Below are 19,301 nucleotides of genomic sequence, written 5' to 3' on the forward strand. Positions count from 1 at the left end.
GTAGATGAGTTTATCATATTTTTTTTTTCATTTTCTCCCTTAAAAATAATGGGTTTAGCAAAAAGTGGCATGTTAACGGTTTTTCATTAAATAAGTTTTTAATCTATATAAATATATTAAATTTTGTGTTTAGTACCTCTAAATTTTTTTCTTTGAATAATAGTCCTACAAATGTTTTTCTATCACTATTTTCCGTCCTTTTTTTTTTACGATGTTGAAAATAAAACACAAACATGGGGACAAGAAAGAAAACTATGCTCGTGGACAAGCTACACTTGCAACATCGTCCATCAACATGAGACCGAGTTGAGGAGGACAACTATTCCAAATCTTCAAGGTATCTTTAGAAGAAACTCTAGTCTTCGTAAGCCATTGACACATTCACTGCCCTCTCTAAGAGTATGTTGAAATGAGATGTACAATCTCCCGGTGGAGATGACGAATTTGTTTCTTGGAACCAATAGTGGAAAAATTTGTAAATATAAACGTTGAGATTTGTAGGAGTGAAGATAAGTGAACAGAGTGAAGAATGAATTTGAATGTAGGTGAGGATGAACGAAACAATGAGAAATCAAAATTGAGTCGAAGGGAGAATAACGATGCAACGAGAACTGATATTTAAGTCGAAGAGAGTGGATATGGTTTTTCATAAGTCAGTTCTTTGTCTTAGGAATGCAAGAGCGGCAAATCTAAGAGTGACAAAAAGCAAGAAGTAATTTGTTTACAACTTAAAAATATAAGATTGGAAGGTCGAAATCAGGTAGCCAGTTGATATCATAATCAACGAAGTTAGATTTATCCTACGTATAAATCGAAAAGAAACTACTTTTTTTAAACCTCTCACATTTTAAAATATTGTATAGAATTACGAATGTATATGTATCCCTAGGGATATCTTGGGTAACCAAAAGATTATACTTACATATTATTTTGTAGAAATGTGAGAGATTTATAAAATAGATCCTTGTTCAATTTATGTAGAATAAATTAATATCGCTCATTACGACGTCAACTGGTATTTGATTTTCACTAAATTTCAATTCTATATTTTGTCTGCTTTAAATCAATTGTTTCTTGTCTTTCGTCATTCTAACAGTTTTAACATGTTACATTGTTCTATTATAAAACACGAGCAATGCTATATCTCTAGAAAAATAACATCAAGAATTCTTCAAGAATAAAGAGCAGCCAATCACAATGCACTATTTGCCACAATTCAAGGAGGTGTGGCTGAAAAATAGGAAGTGAACAAATAAATCATCCAATTAAAACTTGCCAACTGTGTCTTGAAAAATTCTTGATGCTATTTTTCTAGAGAAATAGCATTTTCCATAAAACACATCCATTCTATTTAATTAACTTAAATATCGGGATCTTAGTTTCGTTTCTCTCTCTCCGACTCAATTCTAGTTGTGTTGTTTCTTCTTACTGGCATCCAAATCTACTATGTTCTCTTCACTCCAACAAATCTCAATGTTTGGATTCTGAAGTTTTTGAATCTAATTCACAACTAGATTAAAAAACATGGGAATTTAAATATTGAGATTTGTTGGAGTGAAGAGAACGTAGTAGAAAAAAGCATATAAATATTGAGATTTGTTTATACGTGAAAAAGACATATAAACAAACATTAGATTCAAAAACCTGGGAATCTAATTCACTTAGTTTGTCTATACGGGAAAAAGACATATAAGCAAAAGTAACAGTATTTCTTATATCAGAAATGTTGAAACGCACGACATTATTTGTTGTCATTTTTGCACGAACAAGTGTATACTTGTTATTTAGTTCTTTATCTTAATTTTAATTTGACACAAAGTGACAAACATTGCTTCTCCTGGATATATCTTACGAGAAATCACAAAAATACCTGGTTGGTGGTGCTTCTCCAAGTTTATTGTTGTTGCCTTGCCTCACCAATGTCATGTAGAACGGTGGATCATACATGCTCTTTCTTTGGCAACATGGTTTTTTTAATATATATTTTATACAAAAACATCAATAAACTAGCAAGGAATCCATTGCTAAAATAAATTGCATGTTGTTGAACTTGTCGTGTGATTTCGTGTGTTAATTCTCTCGTGTTGTATAGCAGCGCTCTTCTTATATTGCTTACGAGATGAATTAGATAAAAATGTGTTTTCTTAGGGAAAATAAAAATGTGTTTATTTGATCTAAATATAAAATAAAAATACATAAACTTTTTGGGTTTTTTTTGGGTTAATTGTTGATTGAAATAGCCTGTAATATTTTTTTTGGGTGGTGGCCGAGGTTTGAACCTCAGACCTTGCATATATTATGCATTGTCCTTACCAACTGAGCTAAGCTCACGAGGACAAATAGTCTTGTAATATATGTGAACTTGTGAAGTCTAAAAGTAACCAACCGTTGTAAAAAATAAAACACAGATTCTTCCTATTTTGGTCATCCAGCAGCCAAGTCACACAAGATACACTGATGTGGCAGAGAATCATGTATTTTTTTTTATGACGTGGCACTTTTTTTGCCTAGAAAATTTCCCCCCACAATTTTTTTTTCGTTAATTGAAGGATTGAAATAAAGAAAAAATCGACTATTTTTTTTTCTTTCTATAGATATAAAGTCTAGAAAAAGGCCCTAGAAGGCGAATTTTTTCATGATTTATTGTAGACATGTTTATGACGTTAAAATAAGGCATTCCTAATCCTCTTAAAATTAAAATTTTATGACATTGGACATATTAATTATGATATTTTGAACCATCTAAAACCAAAACAACGAAAACCTTGACCTAGAAATCAAATTATGATTTTCTAACATTGAATGGATTAATTATTATTCTTCGACCAAAACATGCAAAATCGCAATTTTATTTCGAGTAAACGTATATTTATGGGTCAAATTATGCACCTCAATTTTTTCATAAAGTTTATGACATCATATGAAACACCAGTACCACCACAAAATTTTGGAGTTTAATTTAATTTTTATTTACATAATTATACTTTTAAACTTGGTCCCACTTTAGGCTTAAATCCTAGCTATGTCTATGTTTACACTCCTCCACGAACTCAACAGCCCAAACAAACAAATACCTAGCATTTGTAGAGGCCAACTCCAACTACCTCCCTCAACACCAATGTCCAATACCATATCATTCACATTAAAATAGTTCTCCATCGCTAGATTAAACAACCTACTAAAACGATCTTTTACCCAACTCCATGTTGAACCACGAGTCTTACAGGTACCGGCGGATAAAATTTGTCACGGGCACGAGGCGGATAGTTAAACGGATATCCACAAGATATAATGAACAAGTATTTAACTACCCGTTACTTTATGGATATGGACACGGATTTGATGATACTCGTGCCGCGAGTACGCGTACCGGATAATAAATTAAGTAAATTACTAAAATATCCTTATATATATATATATATATATATATATAAGAGTTTCAGGTATCAAAAAACTCTGGTTTACTGTACAACAACTCTTATCTTCTACGTTCTATAAAAAAAACTCTTTTATTCAAAGTGAAGTTATTGAAGCTTGGAATGCATATGAAATTTGGATGTTTTTATGGTTTTATTTTACTTCAACAATTTTTCTGGATTATGTAAGAATCATAAATTTTGTATAAATTATGGTACGGTGAATTTGTATGGATTACGTAATAATCATGAATTTTTGTTTGGATTATGGTATGATCTATGAAATTTGAATGGATTATGTATGGATGTTTAAAAATTGAAGTTTTTTGGTAATTCAAAAATTGTTACTTTTTGTACCAAAAAATAAATAAATTCAAAAATTCATGGGTATCTGTGAATATCCATGAATAATATCTGGGGCGGACATGGGTATCATGTTCATCCAACAGAGCAGGAATAAGTATCATATTATCCATACCCATTGACGTCACTCGTCGTGCCAAAACAACGTCTTGTCATTCTCTAATCTCTTATAAACATTGTCCACAAACCATCTCCATCCACTCACCTCATCGCCTCTTTCAATAGTAAAAATATCCTCATATCAAATTGAATTATATCGTTCCCCAACCACTTCCCCAATTATTAACCCATACTTTAAGAGCTAAAACTTGACAATTATTTTGAGACATAGAAAAAATGTTAAAAAACCAATTATTTTGAGATGGATGAAGTTTTGCCGTAATACACTGGGGTATGGTAGTTTTAGCAACTATCAGCAAAGTTCGTGTGTAAATATTTTATACAACAAATATAGCAGGACTCTAAAAAAAGTGAGGGTATTATTCCACCTATCATTTGTCAAAAAGTAAATAAAAAATATTGAAAGTTGAAATTGATAATTTCTCCTAGTCGTAATGCAAATTTATAATGCATTATCCATTGATATTGGTATTATCCTTTACACAAATATGCACCTCTATAATCATCACCTCAATTTTACTCCAAAACACAAACACAAACACACCCTCTCTCTATAATTTACCACTCATTTCATCGCCGGAAAACACATCTCCGATCATCCACCACTCCGATCCACCGTCGTTTAACCTGAGATGCGACGTCGTTAGCTTAGGGTTAGGGTTCTCAAAATGTTCAAGAAATTAATGAAAGGAGGGCAAAAGAAGCCCTCCAAATCCGATTCAACCGACGGATTCGGTCCACCGGCGAACACCACCGTTGATTCATCGGCGGTCGTCATACCACCACCGTCAGGAACAATCGAAGCGCTTCCATTGTTCCGCGACGTACCGGTTTCCGAGAGACAGAATTTGTTTCTCCGGAAGCTTCAGATTTGTTGCCACACTTTAGATTTCACCGATACGTTGAAATCGGTTCGAGAAAAAGAAATCAAGAGACAAACGTTGATGGAATTGGTTGAATTTATTCAATCTGGTTCGAGTAAGATAACGGAGATTTGTCAAGAAGAGATGATCAAAATGGTTTCGGTCAATATTTTCCGGTGTCTTCCACCGGCGTATCATGAGAATACTGGACAAGATGCCGCGGATCCGGAAGAGGAGGAGCCGTGTTTGGAGCCTGCGTGGCCACATTTGCAGCTTGTTTATGAGCTTCTGCTTAGATATGTGGTTTCATCTGATACTGATACGAAGGTAGCAAAACGTTACATTGATCATTCATTTGTGCTTAAATTGCTTGATTTGTTTGATTCTGAGGATCCTAGAGAGCGCGAATATGTGAAAACGATATTGCATCGTGTTTATGGAAAATTTATGGTTCATAGACCCTTTATTAGAAAGGCTATTAATAACATATTTTATCGGTTTATTTATGAGACTGAGAGACACAGTGGGATTATGGAGCTTCTTGAGATTCTTGGGAGTATAATTAATGGGTTTGCGTTGCCGATGAAGGAAGAGCATAAGTTGTTTCTTGTGCGAGCGTTGTTGCCTTTGCATAAACCTAAACCGGTTGCTGTGTACCATCAGCAGTTGTCTTACTGCATTTCACAGTTTGTTGAGAAGGATTTTAAGCTAGCGGATACTGTTATTCGGGGTTTGTTGAAGTACTGGCCGGTAACTAATTGTCAGAAGGAAGTTCTTTTTCTTGGGGAACTGGAGGAAGTGCTGGAGGCTACCCAAGCTGCGGAGTTCCAACGCTGTATGGTTCTTCTTTTTAGACAGATTGCTCGCTGCCTCAATAGTCCGCATTTTCAGGTTTGTCGAAAATGGTTTTTCATTATGTTGATTGAGTAGGATTAATACAAGTGTTTTTATAATTACCATTTTCCTTTGGATATTGTGTTGTAAATTTGCAATGCTTCTTATTGAACTCTTACTCTCTTTGTAAGGTAGATCTATACTTGGCCCTTATTTGGTATAATATTAATAACCCATTGTTAATATAAGTTTTGGTTGCGTGGTTAGTAAACTTCAACTGACGTATCCTTCAAGTCCCAAACTCGGTAACCTAGGTTTTTTTTTAGTTGTGGACAGGTACCTAGGTTTCTTTTTTGTTTTGTTTTAGGGATAGTTCATTTATTGTTTAATGATGATGTCCTTGTCGATGGAGGAAAATAAAGAAGAACTATGTTTTATCATCACTATTAATGTGGAAAATATTTAATGTTCTCTCATAATTGTTTTCAACCCTAACATAACATCATTTCTCACGTACAGGGATTGTCTATTCGTTTTTGTTTTTCTTTCGAAATAGTGTTGAACTGCCAAAGTTAAGCAGAACTAAAATTTGATTGACAGCTATTTTTTGATCTTTGCGTTATAGATTTTTTTCTTTCTTAATTACCATTCTTGCTATTTACTTTTTTGGTGAGGTACGTGAGGTGCACCATATAGGGATATTTTGATTTTAGCATAACTGATTAGTGTTGGGGGTTAACTGCACGTGCCTTGTGGTTTATAAAGTCACATGCAATGCCCATGGTGATATAAGAAATCAAACACATTCTTATATACTTTAACATTATCGTTTGCAATGTGCCACCTAACATCCCAACATGGGTTAAATTTGATTGTAAGGGAAGTTTTGCGATGAATGGGCAAGACCAAAAAAACCTTAATGAACTCGTTTTCTGGAAAGTCTTTACTATCTACGTTTATGTGTAGGCTAACATTTTCCTTTCTACGAACTCGCCCTTTAAATTCCTCTATAGAAGGACTGGTCTTTTATGAGAACGATGACACGGTCACAAATTAGTAAACTTTATGTACCTTTCAATTAGTTAAATCCCAACTTATGACATGGCTGAGCATTTAATATATTAGAATCTAAAGATTGTTGGTTTAGTGAATTTGAACCAGCTAAGGGCATATTTGGTATTAGAATTTTTTTTTGTTTTCACTTTTTATCATAAACTGTCATCTTTCAATCTATTTCATGTATAAACCGTTTAAGACACGATAAGTGAAAACAAAGGCGGTATTAGAATTTGAATCATTAAAAGCTAAGGGCTTATTTGGTATTAGATTTTTTTTGTTTTCACTTTTAATTACAAACTGCCACCTTTCAATCTGTTTCATGTATAAACCTTTTAAGACATGAAAAGTGAAAACAAAAGGCGGTTTTGTAATAAAAGTGAAAACGAGAAATGAAAATAGAGAACACATTCTCAAACTAAATATGCTATATTCTTTCATTTCACCCAGTTCACTTCTATTATTTTCAACCATTTGGTAGTTTTGATTTTTGAGCACTCATTTTTCTCACAATACCTTTATTTTTTGAGTAAATTACACTCCCCTCCCCTCAATGATGCGTGAATTACACTCCCCTCCCCTCTTATGTTAAAATATACACTCCCCTCCCCTCTTATTCAGAACATATTAGAAAATATTTCACTCCCCTCCCCTAAGAGAAGCTTGAATTACATCCCCCTCCCCTCTTATGTTAAAATCTACACTTTACTCCCTCAATATTTTTTTTTTAATTTCTAATAGTCTAGCAAAAAAATAATAATCTAACACACTTCAGAAAAAATAGTATTGCTGGTCTATTTTAATATATTCAAAATTTGAATACATATTTTTCGCTATTTTTGATTCACAATTTCATTATAATATAGTTTTAAACCCTATTATAAAATATGAAACAACCCAAAATAAAATTAAAATATGTGAAAAATTACTAAAGACAATAAAGTATTGGTTATTTAAAATTTAATTTTATACTCTAAATTATAAAATTAATAGAAAAATATTTAAATTTAATTATCATTGACATTTAAATTATAAAGAAATGAATTTATTTTTCTTAAATGGTAGCTCAAAATTAATATATATCATAAAAATATTTATTTATGCGAAAATAGATTAAAGTGTAGTGCATATTTAATTATTAAGGGAGGGGGTTGTAATTCAAGCATCTTATAGGGGAGGAGAATATAAGTTTTACTTTTCAAGGGAGGGGAGTGTATATTTTAACATAAGAGGGGAGGGGAGTGTAATTCAAGCATCTTTGAGGGGAGGGGAATGTAATTTACTCTTATTTTTTTGTTAAGTAAATGTTTAGTTGTTAGTACGTTATGTTATTAACCAGAGTTTGAACCTTGAACCTCAAACTAGCTCAATCACTTGGGCCATGCCTTGGGGACTCTCACCCCTTGCGCATCTATTATCTATACAGAGGTGACTGGAGACATATCTGAGTATGTTTTGATCTATAATTATTTATGTTGCTACAAATCACTTAAACTCTGAGTGATTGAGTAACCCTTTGATCTGTTATTATTTGCAGAAATTCATTAATCAAATTCAATGTTCTGACCACTTAAAATAAAAAGAAAATAGTGTGACCTTTCTTTGTTCTTCTAGCTGATCCATGCCTTATGTTATCATGAAGTTTATAATTGTGTAAATGTTGGGATTTTAGAATTTCAGCCATTTAGGTATCTATACCTCATTTGTATCATGAGTCGAGCCTAATCTCTGGCAGCTATTCTTTGTGCTGGAGTGAAGCATGTCTCTTTTATTAGTGAAATCACCGAAAACAATCTAGTGAATCTAATTTTGCGAGGAATTTGGCTACTTACAAGGTCTGATGGCTTGAGTCTTTTGAAGTTATTTTGTCTAATAGAAGGGATAGGATTAGGAATGACACCATTAGAGAGAGAGTTGGGGTAGCACCTATAGTAGAAAAGATGGTAAGAACTAGGCTTAGGTGGTTTGGGCATGTAGAGAGAAGACCTGTGGACATTGTAGTACAAAGAGTAGATAAGATGGAAGAGAGTCGGATCAGAAGAGGTAGAGGAAGACCTAGAAAAACTATAAGAGAAACTATTAGGAAAGATTTAGAGGTTAATGAGTTGGATCCAAATATGGTTTATGATAGAACATTATGACATAATTTGATCCATGTAGCCTACCCCACTTTGTGGGATAAGGCTTCGTTGTTGTTGTATATGAAAGTTGTTGGCTGTTGGTCAACAACATATGTTCCTGATAGTTCCAGTCCTACTCATACATCATCAAAACCTAAAATACTTATCAATTTGCTGCTGAAGGTGTGCACTAGAGCAAGAAATTTAGTTCAATATTTGCAGTTATTTTAACCATAGAAAACATCTCAGAATTAATGATGGGATTTACCGAGACTTCAAATCTATCTGCAAATTGTTGCTGTGAGTTATTATAACTTCCAAGTTTGGGAAGCAAATAAAATTCTACAAGTTGAACCAGAATGGTTAAATTTGGAATCATACGTAAACAAATTGAGAAACAAAATAGAAAATATGTTAACATAAGTTGATTTAACAAATACGTCCTTCATTTAAAGCTCATTAATCACATGACCTGTATGTGACTCTTCCGTCGCAAATATTTTTGAAGAGTGTGTGTGTGTTTGCAGTTTTCACCACATCCTTAAAAAACAATTCTGAAAACAGTAAACTGAATGAAAACTAACCAAACATGCTATAAAAATACAAATTCTTAAAACGACACTCAATCAAATCTTTACACGCCCAACACACAAACCCTTTGTTTTGCACCTCTTTGGAACTGAGTGAGAAACTGGAAGTAAGATTAGAGGTGTATTATGCTATGGAATCTAAAGTCCAAACCCTGCCTAGACTTCAAATATTTACATTGCATGTATAAAATGGAAAATTTGTTTTCCTTAATGAATTGATACTCTTTGTTAGACTGCTAAACTAAGTGTCCGTCTAATTCATAGGAGAAATTTGTTTGAATAGAATTTCTATAAATACATCTTCAATGTCATTGTCATACTGTGGCTTGGCAGTATGTAGTCAATGTTCCCAGAAAGCTAGCAGAGAATCATGAGGTGTTTATTATCCAAAACTATTATGTAGTTTCATTATTTCGTCCTTGAACAGAAAAGTATGGTGATACTTTTCAAAAGTGAAGGAAGAAAGGGAGGAGTAAATTGGTTCCCCTATTTCGAGATTTCAGAGTTCTGCATCACTCAAATTCCTTCCTTTTATTAGCTTTACCAAATCTGATATTGGTCATCAACTGTAGTTTGAGCTTAAGCTCACCAGAGATGGAAAATTCGAAGGTTGGCAGGGTCTTGACCACAAACATGTAGAATTTGTGGAAACAAAAATAGTGTGCAAATGAGTTTCTCTACTTAGTGATATTTAAGGTGATGTTTGTATAAATCTTTTTATAGGATGCTTTTTTAGTCTCGCTTGCTGTCAATATGCTCTTTAGTCATTACGGGATTGAGGATTTTTCTACAGGTTATTAGTTTTTTAATTTGAAAAATCTGAACTGATTCTGTGATTAACTATACTCTCCTTGGCCTTCTGGGTCGATGTTCAGATCCATAAACCCATATAGTCCAGAAACATTAAGATTATGACTGACCTCTTGGCTTTGTCTTGAACTTGAATGGTAATCATTCCAGATCAGGTTGGCCTAATGGAGAATTTCCTTTCTTATAATGATAATGATTAGTCTTGAGAGTCATAAAAGTGTGCTTAAGGATCAGGAGGTTCAGAACGGATCTTCACACACGTTAGCTTTTGGATTTGGGTCTAGGTTAACCTCCATAGAGTGAGGTCAAGTATGGAAGTTCCTTGTGCGAACATTATTGTTGGGAAATCTTATCTCAAGTGATAATTAGCATACTGAATTGGATTTAGAATCCTGATTGCTTAGAATTGACTTGTTTTTTCATTATTTAAAAAAATGCATTCCATTTCATTTATTGTTTCTAGTTAAATTATCCCTTGTATGCTTATTCACATCTATACTGTAGGTCGCAGAACGAGCTCTCTTTTTGTGGAATAACGAGCACATCGTCAGTTTAATTGCCCAAAACAGGACTGTCGTATTGCCCATAATATTCGAAGCATTGGAGAAAAATGTCCAGAGTCATTGGAACCCAGCTGTAAATGGGTTGACTGTGAATGTTAGGAAAATGTTCCTTGAAATGGATGCTGAATTGTTTGAAGAGTGCCAGAGGCAATATTTGGAAAGAGAGGCTAAAGCCAAAGAGGTGGAAGAGCTGCGGGAATTGAATTGGAAGAGACTGGCAGATGCGGCTGCACAGAATGGGCCGGATATGATCACAGCTTAGCCAAATTAAAATTATTTTACTGCCCTAAATGGGATTGTTCATTGGATAGGTGGAGGATTATATTTTATATACACTCCTTGCCATTTTGGTGCCATTATTGATTGGTTTCTTTCTCCCCCCTGTAATTTATTTTTGCTCTCCATTTTCTTCGTTGGATAATCAGAAAGTTAAAGAAAGCAGTGATTATTGTAAGATAAAAATGAATTAGACGTTGTAAGCAATGTCTGCAGATTAAGAATGTTTTGTGAAATACTTGTATTTATTTCCCGTACAGAAAGATACGGAAATTTTCTTTTCGCTTTGGCAACAAACATGCATTTTTTTTAGGCGCGACAAGTTCTTTCCGCCTTTTTGTGCTTGATTTGTACTTTGATTGGAGTCGTTTTGCAATAAAGCTGAGGTTTGTTGCTGGATGGGCTGGACATATATCGCCTTTGCAAAGTGGCATGAATTGCAATCTATTAACAACAGAGACTTCATATGATCTCATAGATAGACATGATAACATCTTGATTTTCTCTCACTGACACAATGCAGATGAAGTTTAAGGATGAATCAATTTTTCACAGGCACCAGCTGGTTGCAGTTCTTTGTTTAGAAAATTCCTTTTTTGACATGAAATACTTCCTATTGACACAAGTAATTTACCAAAAAGCCCCTAGCGGTAGTTAACTACCGTTGGGAAACACGCCGGCAGTTAACTGCCGCTGGACCTAGCGGTTGTTAACTGCCGCTGAATTCTGTATGTTAAGAACGCAGAAAACTTCCAGTAAGTTACAAGCAGTAAGTTACAATTTCAAAACAACACAAACCCAACTTCACCCCACCTTCAATTGCATGGATTTGAGGCAAATTTCTTCAAGTAATTAACAAGAAAGTACCTTTCTTCCTATTTACATGTAATGTAGGTTGTTTAGGTTGTTAATTTTCATAATTTTAGCAAAATGTTTAGGGTTTAGGTTTGGTTTAGGCTAGGTTTAAAAATTGCAAATTATGATAGAATTAGATGTTGTTTAGGCTTGTTTATGCTGGCATTGTTGTTTAGAGTAGGTTTAGGTACAATGTAGTTGAATTTGATGTTGAATTAACACTAATTTTGCTAGTATTTAAAAATGCACTTAAGGTGTTTGATGAAATGCCTAAGTGAAATAATCTTGCTTTTTTTGTGATTTTTTTTTTCCAAATATGTTAAATTTAATAATGTATATATGTTATAATTATTATAAGGTTGGATTTTGACATTTTTTGGCAAGTTTAAGAATGACATAATGTTATACGATACGTAATTTTTTTTGATGAAATGCCTAAGTTGAATGATTCTAAGTTTGAATTGTTATGAATGCCTAAGTAAATTTTGTTACATGTTAAATGTCTTAAAAGTATATAGTTTTTAAGGAAATGATTAGATACATTCAACTTAGGGATATGCCTAAGTAAAATTTGGTACATGTTAAATGCCTTAAAAGTATATATTTTTTGGCAACTTATTTGTGTTTTTTAAATTTGTTTTGAACAGATATGGCTAGGGATACGGATGAGCGGCAGCGGGTTATTAGAGAGGATAGGATGTGGAAAGGTAAAGAGGCGAGTACCGCTAGTGCTTGGAGAGAAAATAGGGATCAAGACCCGTATGTCCCTAAGACTCAGAAGCGCAGGGACCTGAGGATACATGGAGAGGGCTCACAGGCACATGTGGATGACTCCTCCCAGGTGGTTGATCCGCACCAGCGCATGATTATGCGGATGAGGGTTTTGTTGGATATGATCGGATGGAGGAGGAGAGAATGTTTTTCCAGCCGCCGCAGGACGATGCAGAGGATGAGGGGGTGCCACAGGATGTTATGGAGGATTATCTTGTGGCAGATAATCCTGTTCCTGAGGGTGAGCCTGAGGCGGCGACTCAGCCACGACGTCGTCGTGTTCCGTTGATACCGCCGTATCCTGCTGGAGAGCCTCCCTTTCTTGGAGGACCTGAGACCACAACACTGTTGTCCGACTACGCGAGGCACGTGGCGAACCCTCTTTGGGTGAACCATAATAATGTAAGTGTTTAAATTGTTTAAAATTCTTTAAATGCTTTAAAGTGATTATTTAAAATATTATGTAGCGTAAGTGTTTTAATTATTAAATAATACATAGCGTAAGTGATTTAGTTATTTAAAATAATGTAGCGTAAGTGTTTTAATTATTAAATAATATGTAGCGTAAGTAATTTAGTTATTTAAAATAATGTAGCGTAAGTGTTTTAATTATTAAATATTATGTAGCGTAAGTGATTTAATTATTTAAAATAATGATAATGTCTTAATTAATTTGAATTTCAGATGTGGCATGATGAAGTGGGTTACAAGAGTATAAATGCAGGGAAAAGGTTGAAAGAGCTTGATAAGCCGGAGGCGGGTTTGAGGTGGTTTTGGGAGACTGTGGAGGGGTAGGGGGCAGGGTAGGCAGAAGGGCTAATTATTATTAGGATTTTTTTATGTATTTTTTGAGTATGATGATGATGATGTATTATTATAACATGTTCCGTACATTTTCCTATTTCTATGACATATACGTACATACGTTTTATATTATTTCTTGCGTTTTAATTTTACCATGTTCCTGTTAAATATTGGATGAATATGTTTAGGTATCAATTGGTTATTAGATGAAAATTTTAGAAGAATTTTCAATTGGTTATTTGATAAAAATCTTAGATGAAAATGAAAATGAAAATTGGTTAGAAAAGACACTAGAAAATGGAAATGAGTTTCTGGAAAATGATCAAGCACGTAGCGGCAGTTAACAACCGCTGTCTTCAGCTTCAGCGGTTGTTAACAACCGCTGAGTTCCAACGGCTGTTAACTGCCGGCGTATCATGGAGCGGTTGTTAACTGCCGCTGGGGGCATTAACGTCGTTTACTTGTGTCAATAGGAAGTATTCTATGTCAGAAAAGCAATTTTCCTTTGTTTACTACACATACTGGGTTGATTTAGACTTGTTACTTAGGAATTTCGCTCTTCACCCTGCATTTTTCGCTCGCGCCCTGCAGCCATGCCAAAAATGCCCTTGCGCAAGTTAACTAACGCCGCGTGAGTTAACTCACGCAAGGCAAACAACAATGCAGCCCACACATCTCTAATATTTTGTTCTTCCCTTCCATTCAATTCTCCTTCCCAATGGTATCTCCTTATTCCATTCCCTTCACTTCACTTCAATCGCATATTTCTCCTTCTCTCCAAATTAAAAGTTAGTCATCATTAAACTTCTTCAAATTCAGCTCAAATTTGTGAATCAATCTTTAAACAAGAACATGGTGTGCCTCACGAAATCTGGTTGGGAATAGGAAAATGGCACCGCAAATCAAATTTGCTGCAAAGGTGAAATTATATATGAAGAGAAGAGATATAATTTGCTGTCAAGCTGCAAATTTCTAATCCTTTTTTTACTGCAAGGTTCTACGCTTGATGTAAGTGGTATGAGTTTTTAAAGTATGACTCCACTTTTGCCTAGCGTGAGTTAACTCACGCGGCGTGAGTTAACTCACGCGGCGTGAGTTAACTCACGCATCACATCAATTACAAGCAATTGAAAGGCAAACAACACTGTTGACCGTATTAACAATTTAATATGGAACAACAACAACTTATTTAGAATTTAATTACGTAGCAATAGGTATGGAATCGCAGGTGCAGCAAAAAGGAAATCAAATGGGATTGAGTATTAACTTGCAGCAACATAAAATAATGACAATTGGAATTGAATTAAAAAAATAAATTAAGTGCAGCGTAACAAAAAGTGAAAAAGGCAAATCTTGATATTGCTACCAGCGTGAGTTAACTCACGCAGCCTGCGTGAGTTAAGTCATGCAGTGCTTTACACATGCGTTACTTAAGTAACGCATATGTTTACACTTGCGTTAGTTAACTAGCGCAGGGGCATTTTTGGCAACACTGCAGGGCGCGAGTGTTTTGTGCTGGGTGAAGAGCAAAATTCGTTACTTAGTTTAGACTGGGGCCTTTTATGTTATCTGTAATAACTAGCATGTAATTGCTAAGCACACCCTCTCATTACTAGAAAATCTACGGGGTTCAATTTTAACCATCTCTTGATATCTCTGGATGTATACCCCCAGATAGTTTTGTCTTTTTCATGCATGATTAAACGCAAACAAAATATTTTCATACATAACTTTATTGAAAATTTAAAAAAAAAATGATGATTGATATAAAAAAAAAAAACCTAACTTTTCCTCTTACCATAAAATTTATAACAAACAGAGTCAGAGTTCTCTTTATTCCATAGAGCGATTCTTACCCATTTACAAGATTTCTTTTTGAAGGAGCACATTTTTAAAATTGGTAATGTAATTAGATGTGTGTTTATTAAAAATTATAGTGATAGTATATTTTATTTCTCTTGAGAACTGAACGGAATGATCACACTCAAAAGTTAGTGTTTCATAAATAAATTTTACAAGTGTTTTTTTTTCTTCTTTTCTTTTGAGGGAGCAAGTGGATTTATTTGTATAATTTTTTTTAATGGAAACTATTTTCTTTTTAATAGTGTACTTGTAACTATTAATTTCATGCATAAAAAAACTATTAACATCAATAAAAAATAACTTGTTTCCTTCAAAAAAAAAAATAACTTGTTAACTTTAGGAATATTATTTTCCCATAGCTTCCTCCACTTTAGGATCTTTCCTTGCTAACATCTTTTTTTTAACTTGATTCCTCAATTAGGCCTCAATGTACTTTATAACTTGTGACTAAGTGTATATTTGAAATCACAATAGATTTGAAAAAAAAATTACAATGCCATCGTGGTTTTGTTATAACTCTAATGACATGTTTGGTTTGGCGTCTAAGTGTCTTTATTGCATTTTCAAATAATTTTTCCTTCTAAAACAGAAGTTAAGAATAGTTGCTTCTTGTTGGACGCAAATTTATTATAGTTTCACTGCATAAACAAACATACCATAAAGTGTTTACAAAATTACGTTAGCTCACAAATAAAAACTAATTGGTTTTGACATGTCTGATTTCTTGGGAGTAAAATTGATTTTATCTTAATTGATTTTACTTAAAGTTAGAAATTGTAAATTCCAATTTTATAAATGATCTTTACATTAAAATTTATTATTAAACTCATTTTTACGTAAATGTATTCAAACATAAATCAATTCACTTTTAACTAAATTTTTATTGCATTTAACATTACAAAATCAATTAATTATTCTCATTGGTTTATTCAAACAAACACAAAAAATAAGATTGTGTGAAAAATATGAGGATATTATGAAGAGAGAGAAGAGAAATTGAAAAGTGGTAGAGAACTCTCACTTCATCTATGATGATGATATGTTGGTTGTGAACTGAAGTGTGTAGAAGAATAAGAATAGATCAGGAACTATATATATAGATAGATAGATAGATAAAAAAATAAAAAAATTGAAAATGTCGAAGAGTTCGTTTCAAAACGACGTGCCATGGAGAGCTTCATCTTCTTCAGCAAAACCAATACCCAAAATTCATCACTCTCCAATTCTTCGCGTTTCTCAGAATCCCTTTTCAGATTATGCAATTTCCATCATGAGGGTATCTCTCTTTTTCACTTTTCATCCATTATTTTCGTTCAAGTTTTCATTTTTAATTTTTTTTTTTTTTTGGATTTTTCTGCAGCATCCAGACCCTATTGGGGATGGTTTGGGTGATGACGCTATAGTTGAAGCAGCTGGTCCTGAATGCATCATACCTGGTCAAGTTACTCCCATTAAACTACTTGGCCTTAAGGTACCTATTTCTTGTTTCAATTTTTGTATTAGAAATCAAATTAAATTATGTGAACTATGCCTGTTTCAACTATGAAGCACAGACACATACAATACGGACATGTGGACACTGATATTAATTTGAGAAAATAACATAATTCAATGTAACTGCATGGTGTCGGTGTCCGTGTAGCGTGTGTCGGACACTGGAACACCTTCAATCAAAAGTGTCGTGCTACATATTTGTTTAATGCTTTTTGGATCATGGTTTTATCACATAGTTGTTCCTAAATGCTTCATGGTTTTAGTAATGAACCATTGAGAAGATAAAAAATCACCATAAGAATATTTTGAATCTTACTGCAATTTGGAAGTCTAACTGTGCAACTAAACTAATTAGTCTATGAAAACCATGAAGAAGGTTGCACATATGATTGAGCGTTGCCTAGCAAAATCCTTGTTTGTTCGTACTAATAACATATTCACATTGGGGGAATGTCTGGTGGCGGCTTATGATACCTAAATCTCGACCGCTGCTACTTCGTTAAAAGTAGGAGTGTAGTTATCTTTGAGTTTTTGAATTTATTTCTCTTTAAATAGTTTACTTTTTTTTTTGGTGTTTGTGATTGCTGGATATATTTTTCTTTTCTTGATGCTGTTTATGTTTAAACTGTTTTTCCCCTGATAATTGAACAACGGAAATGGCATCGAGTTGTAAGCCAAATATCAATACCATCAAGCACAGTAATCATACAACTCAAAAACTTGGAATACACTGCAAATTTTGTTTTGCAATTTGTCCTCTCAAATTTGCGGGATATTCTTCTCAATCTACCTTATCAATCTCAAGACCTATTTGGTTTAAGAAATTGTTTTATGTTTCTGTTTCCTATTTTCACTAAAAATTACAAAATTGCCATCTTGTTTCACTTTGTTTCCTGTTTTGAAAGATTTGAAGAAAACAATTGAAAAACTTTTTATTGTATAAGTTTTCTTGCTATCTAAAATCTCACATACATGATATCAAAAGGGTGGTCATTTTTGTAACAGGGGATCTTTGTTCTGTTGTGTAATTTAAATGTGTGTTATGTTCATCAATGCTGTTTTTCCTCCTCCTATTATCATGTCTTTTCATGTTTTCCCCCATTGTAGTTTATGTTTAGTTTTCTCTAATATTAATGCTTCACTTTTGGAATGATGCTCTTTAGAAATACTTTGTTTTGGTAAAGAGATGCACTTCAACATTTTTCATTTTGGCTTCTTATTGGAACAGGTCTGGCCTATCGAAGTTGACCTGAAATTTTTGGAACCAATTGGCCGAGAACTCAAGCAGCTTGGGAAGGTAAAGTCCTTTTTGTATCTTACCTACATACAAGGGTAATATTGGCACACTTCTGGCAGTTGAACATAATGAGTTTTTTGCACTTGATAGTGATGAACTGTGGAATAGAGAACAGAAATACTCGTGTATTTTTCTCCTAGATAACTTGCATAGAAAATCAGGAACAAAACAATCAATATTGCTACAAGGCATATATATGTGCCCTTGTATTTTTGGAAATGGAGATGATAATTTAAACTGCGCCTTGTGATAACAAAGTAGCAAATCATTATTATTGCACTGAAACAGATGTCTGTGCTGCATATCATCCAAAATACCATGTTTACCTTGAATGAAAAACCAACAGCATTGTAGCAAATTGAATTTTGAAGTTTCAGTATGCTATATAAATCACGATGTTGTTAAAGGTCGGCTTCACCTATCTTTTACCATAGTGTTATGTAGACTTTGCCAGTTGCTTTGCTCACAAATCCACACTTTTATTTTAGAAATTTAGTGTGCTGTGTATTTTTCTTGAAATTTAGTGTGCAGTGAATTTGCAAATATGTTGGATTTGAATGCTTAGAGTTGGTTCAAGCCCATTGTTCTATGCTTTTGTTGAACTAGTTGAATAGAAAATCAACGAATCATCTCTTACGACTTATCTTAAATATCGCTGTTGCTTGTGTTTGGATTTATTTATTTTTGCCTGGCCCGGTTTATATAATCAGCCTGCTCATCTTTTGATATTAATGGCGACATGCCGACATCTCCAGTTCAGACATGCAATTCTAAATATGCAATGTACTTTCATGATTAATGTAGTTATTTTGTGCACGCAGGTCATGGATGACGCTGTGGAACTTATGAACAAATCATTCATAGATCGATGATATGGTGGCCTTTGTGAAAGATGAAGATTTGGCTTGTTTTGTATCCAGTCTCGCTTACATTTTTCCAAGAGAGTAATATAAGACAGTTTTGTTCTGTACTCGTTCCCCCGGCCCCATCTTTCTTCTGTACGTCATTTTGTTTAATCTCTTATTTAACTTTTTCATTAAAGTCTATAAATTTTAAAAGACTTTTTTTTTTTAATAATGAATCATAGAGCTTAATTAAATTGAAAACTCTCATAAGTTAACTTGAGCATTTGCTTCTTGTAGCCTGTACCCCTCGTAACATTGTTTGTATTGAATTAGGTGATGTTACACCAAACCGCCATTACTT

General features: G+C 33.7%; 3 protein-coding genes across 3 annotated transcripts; all 3 read left to right on the forward strand.

Moving 5' to 3' along the window:
* Window positions 1–4,372: 4,372 nt before the first annotated feature.
* On the forward strand, window positions 4,373–11,247 carry LOC146910586 (serine/threonine protein phosphatase 2A 57 kDa regulatory subunit B' beta isoform-like). The gene is made up of 2 exons (XM_085725580.1): window positions 4,373–5,653; window positions 10,677–11,247. Exons 1-2 carry the CDS (start codon window positions 4,568–4,570, stop codon window positions 10,995–10,997), a joined length of 1,407 nt encoding a protein of 468 aa, XP_085581706.1. The 5' UTR covers window positions 4,373–4,567; the 3' UTR covers window positions 10,998–11,247.
* A 1,266-nt stretch (window positions 11,248–12,513) lies between these two features.
* Window positions 12,514–13,571, forward strand: LOC146910587 (uncharacterized). The gene is made up of 2 exons (XM_085725583.1): window positions 12,514–13,039; window positions 13,322–13,571. The coding sequence occupies exons 1-2, from the start codon at window positions 12,767–12,769 to the stop codon at window positions 13,430–13,432; spliced, it is 384 nt and encodes a 127-aa protein (XP_085581709.1). The 5' UTR covers window positions 12,514–12,766; the 3' UTR covers window positions 13,433–13,571.
* Window positions 13,572–16,235: 2,664 nt separating this feature from the next.
* On the forward strand, window positions 16,236–19,220 carry LOC146910588 (uncharacterized). Its single transcript, XM_085725584.1, has 4 exons — window positions 16,236–16,580; window positions 16,665–16,775; window positions 18,027–18,095; window positions 18,917–19,220. The coding sequence occupies exons 1-4, from the start codon at window positions 16,440–16,442 to the stop codon at window positions 18,965–18,967; spliced, it is 372 nt and encodes a 123-aa protein (XP_085581710.1). The 5' UTR covers window positions 16,236–16,439; the 3' UTR covers window positions 18,968–19,220.
* Window positions 19,221–19,301: the final 81 nt, after the last annotated feature.

The sequence above is a fragment of the Medicago sativa genome, chromosome 7 (assembly GCF_051527215.1).
Source record: "Medicago sativa cultivar Bolivia chromosome 7, Bolivia_mono, whole genome shotgun sequence".
Taxonomy (NCBI): Eukaryota; Viridiplantae; Streptophyta; class Magnoliopsida; order Fabales; family Fabaceae; genus Medicago; species Medicago sativa.

Excerpts from the sequence above, each read along its gene's own strand:
- LOC146910587 (XM_085725583.1), top strand. The coding sequence starts at position 12,767 with ATGGAGGAGGAGAGAATGTTTTTCCAGCCGCCGCAGGACGATGCAGAG. Across the intron at positions 13,040-13,321 it reads TTTGGGTGAACCATAATAAT|ATGTGGCATGATGAAGTGGG; the intron begins GTAAGTGTTTAA and ends TTTGAATTTCAG.
- LOC146910588 (XM_085725584.1), top strand. The coding sequence starts at position 16,440 with ATGTCGAAGAGTTCGTTTCAAAACGACGTGCCATGGAGAGCTTCATCT. Across the intron at positions 16,776-18,026 it reads TTAAACTACTTGGCCTTAAG|GTCTGGCCTATCGAAGTTGA; the intron begins GTACCTATTTCT and ends TTATTGGAACAG. Across the intron at positions 18,096-18,916 it reads AACTCAAGCAGCTTGGGAAG|GTCATGGATGACGCTGTGGA; the intron begins GTAAAGTCCTTT and ends TTGTGCACGCAG.
- LOC146910586 (XM_085725580.1), top strand. The coding sequence starts at position 4,568 with ATGTTCAAGAAATTAATGAAAGGAGGGCAAAAGAAGCCCTCCAAATCC. Across the intron at positions 5,654-10,676 it reads TCAATAGTCCGCATTTTCAG|GTCGCAGAACGAGCTCTCTT; the intron begins GTTTGTCGAAAA and ends TCTATACTGTAG.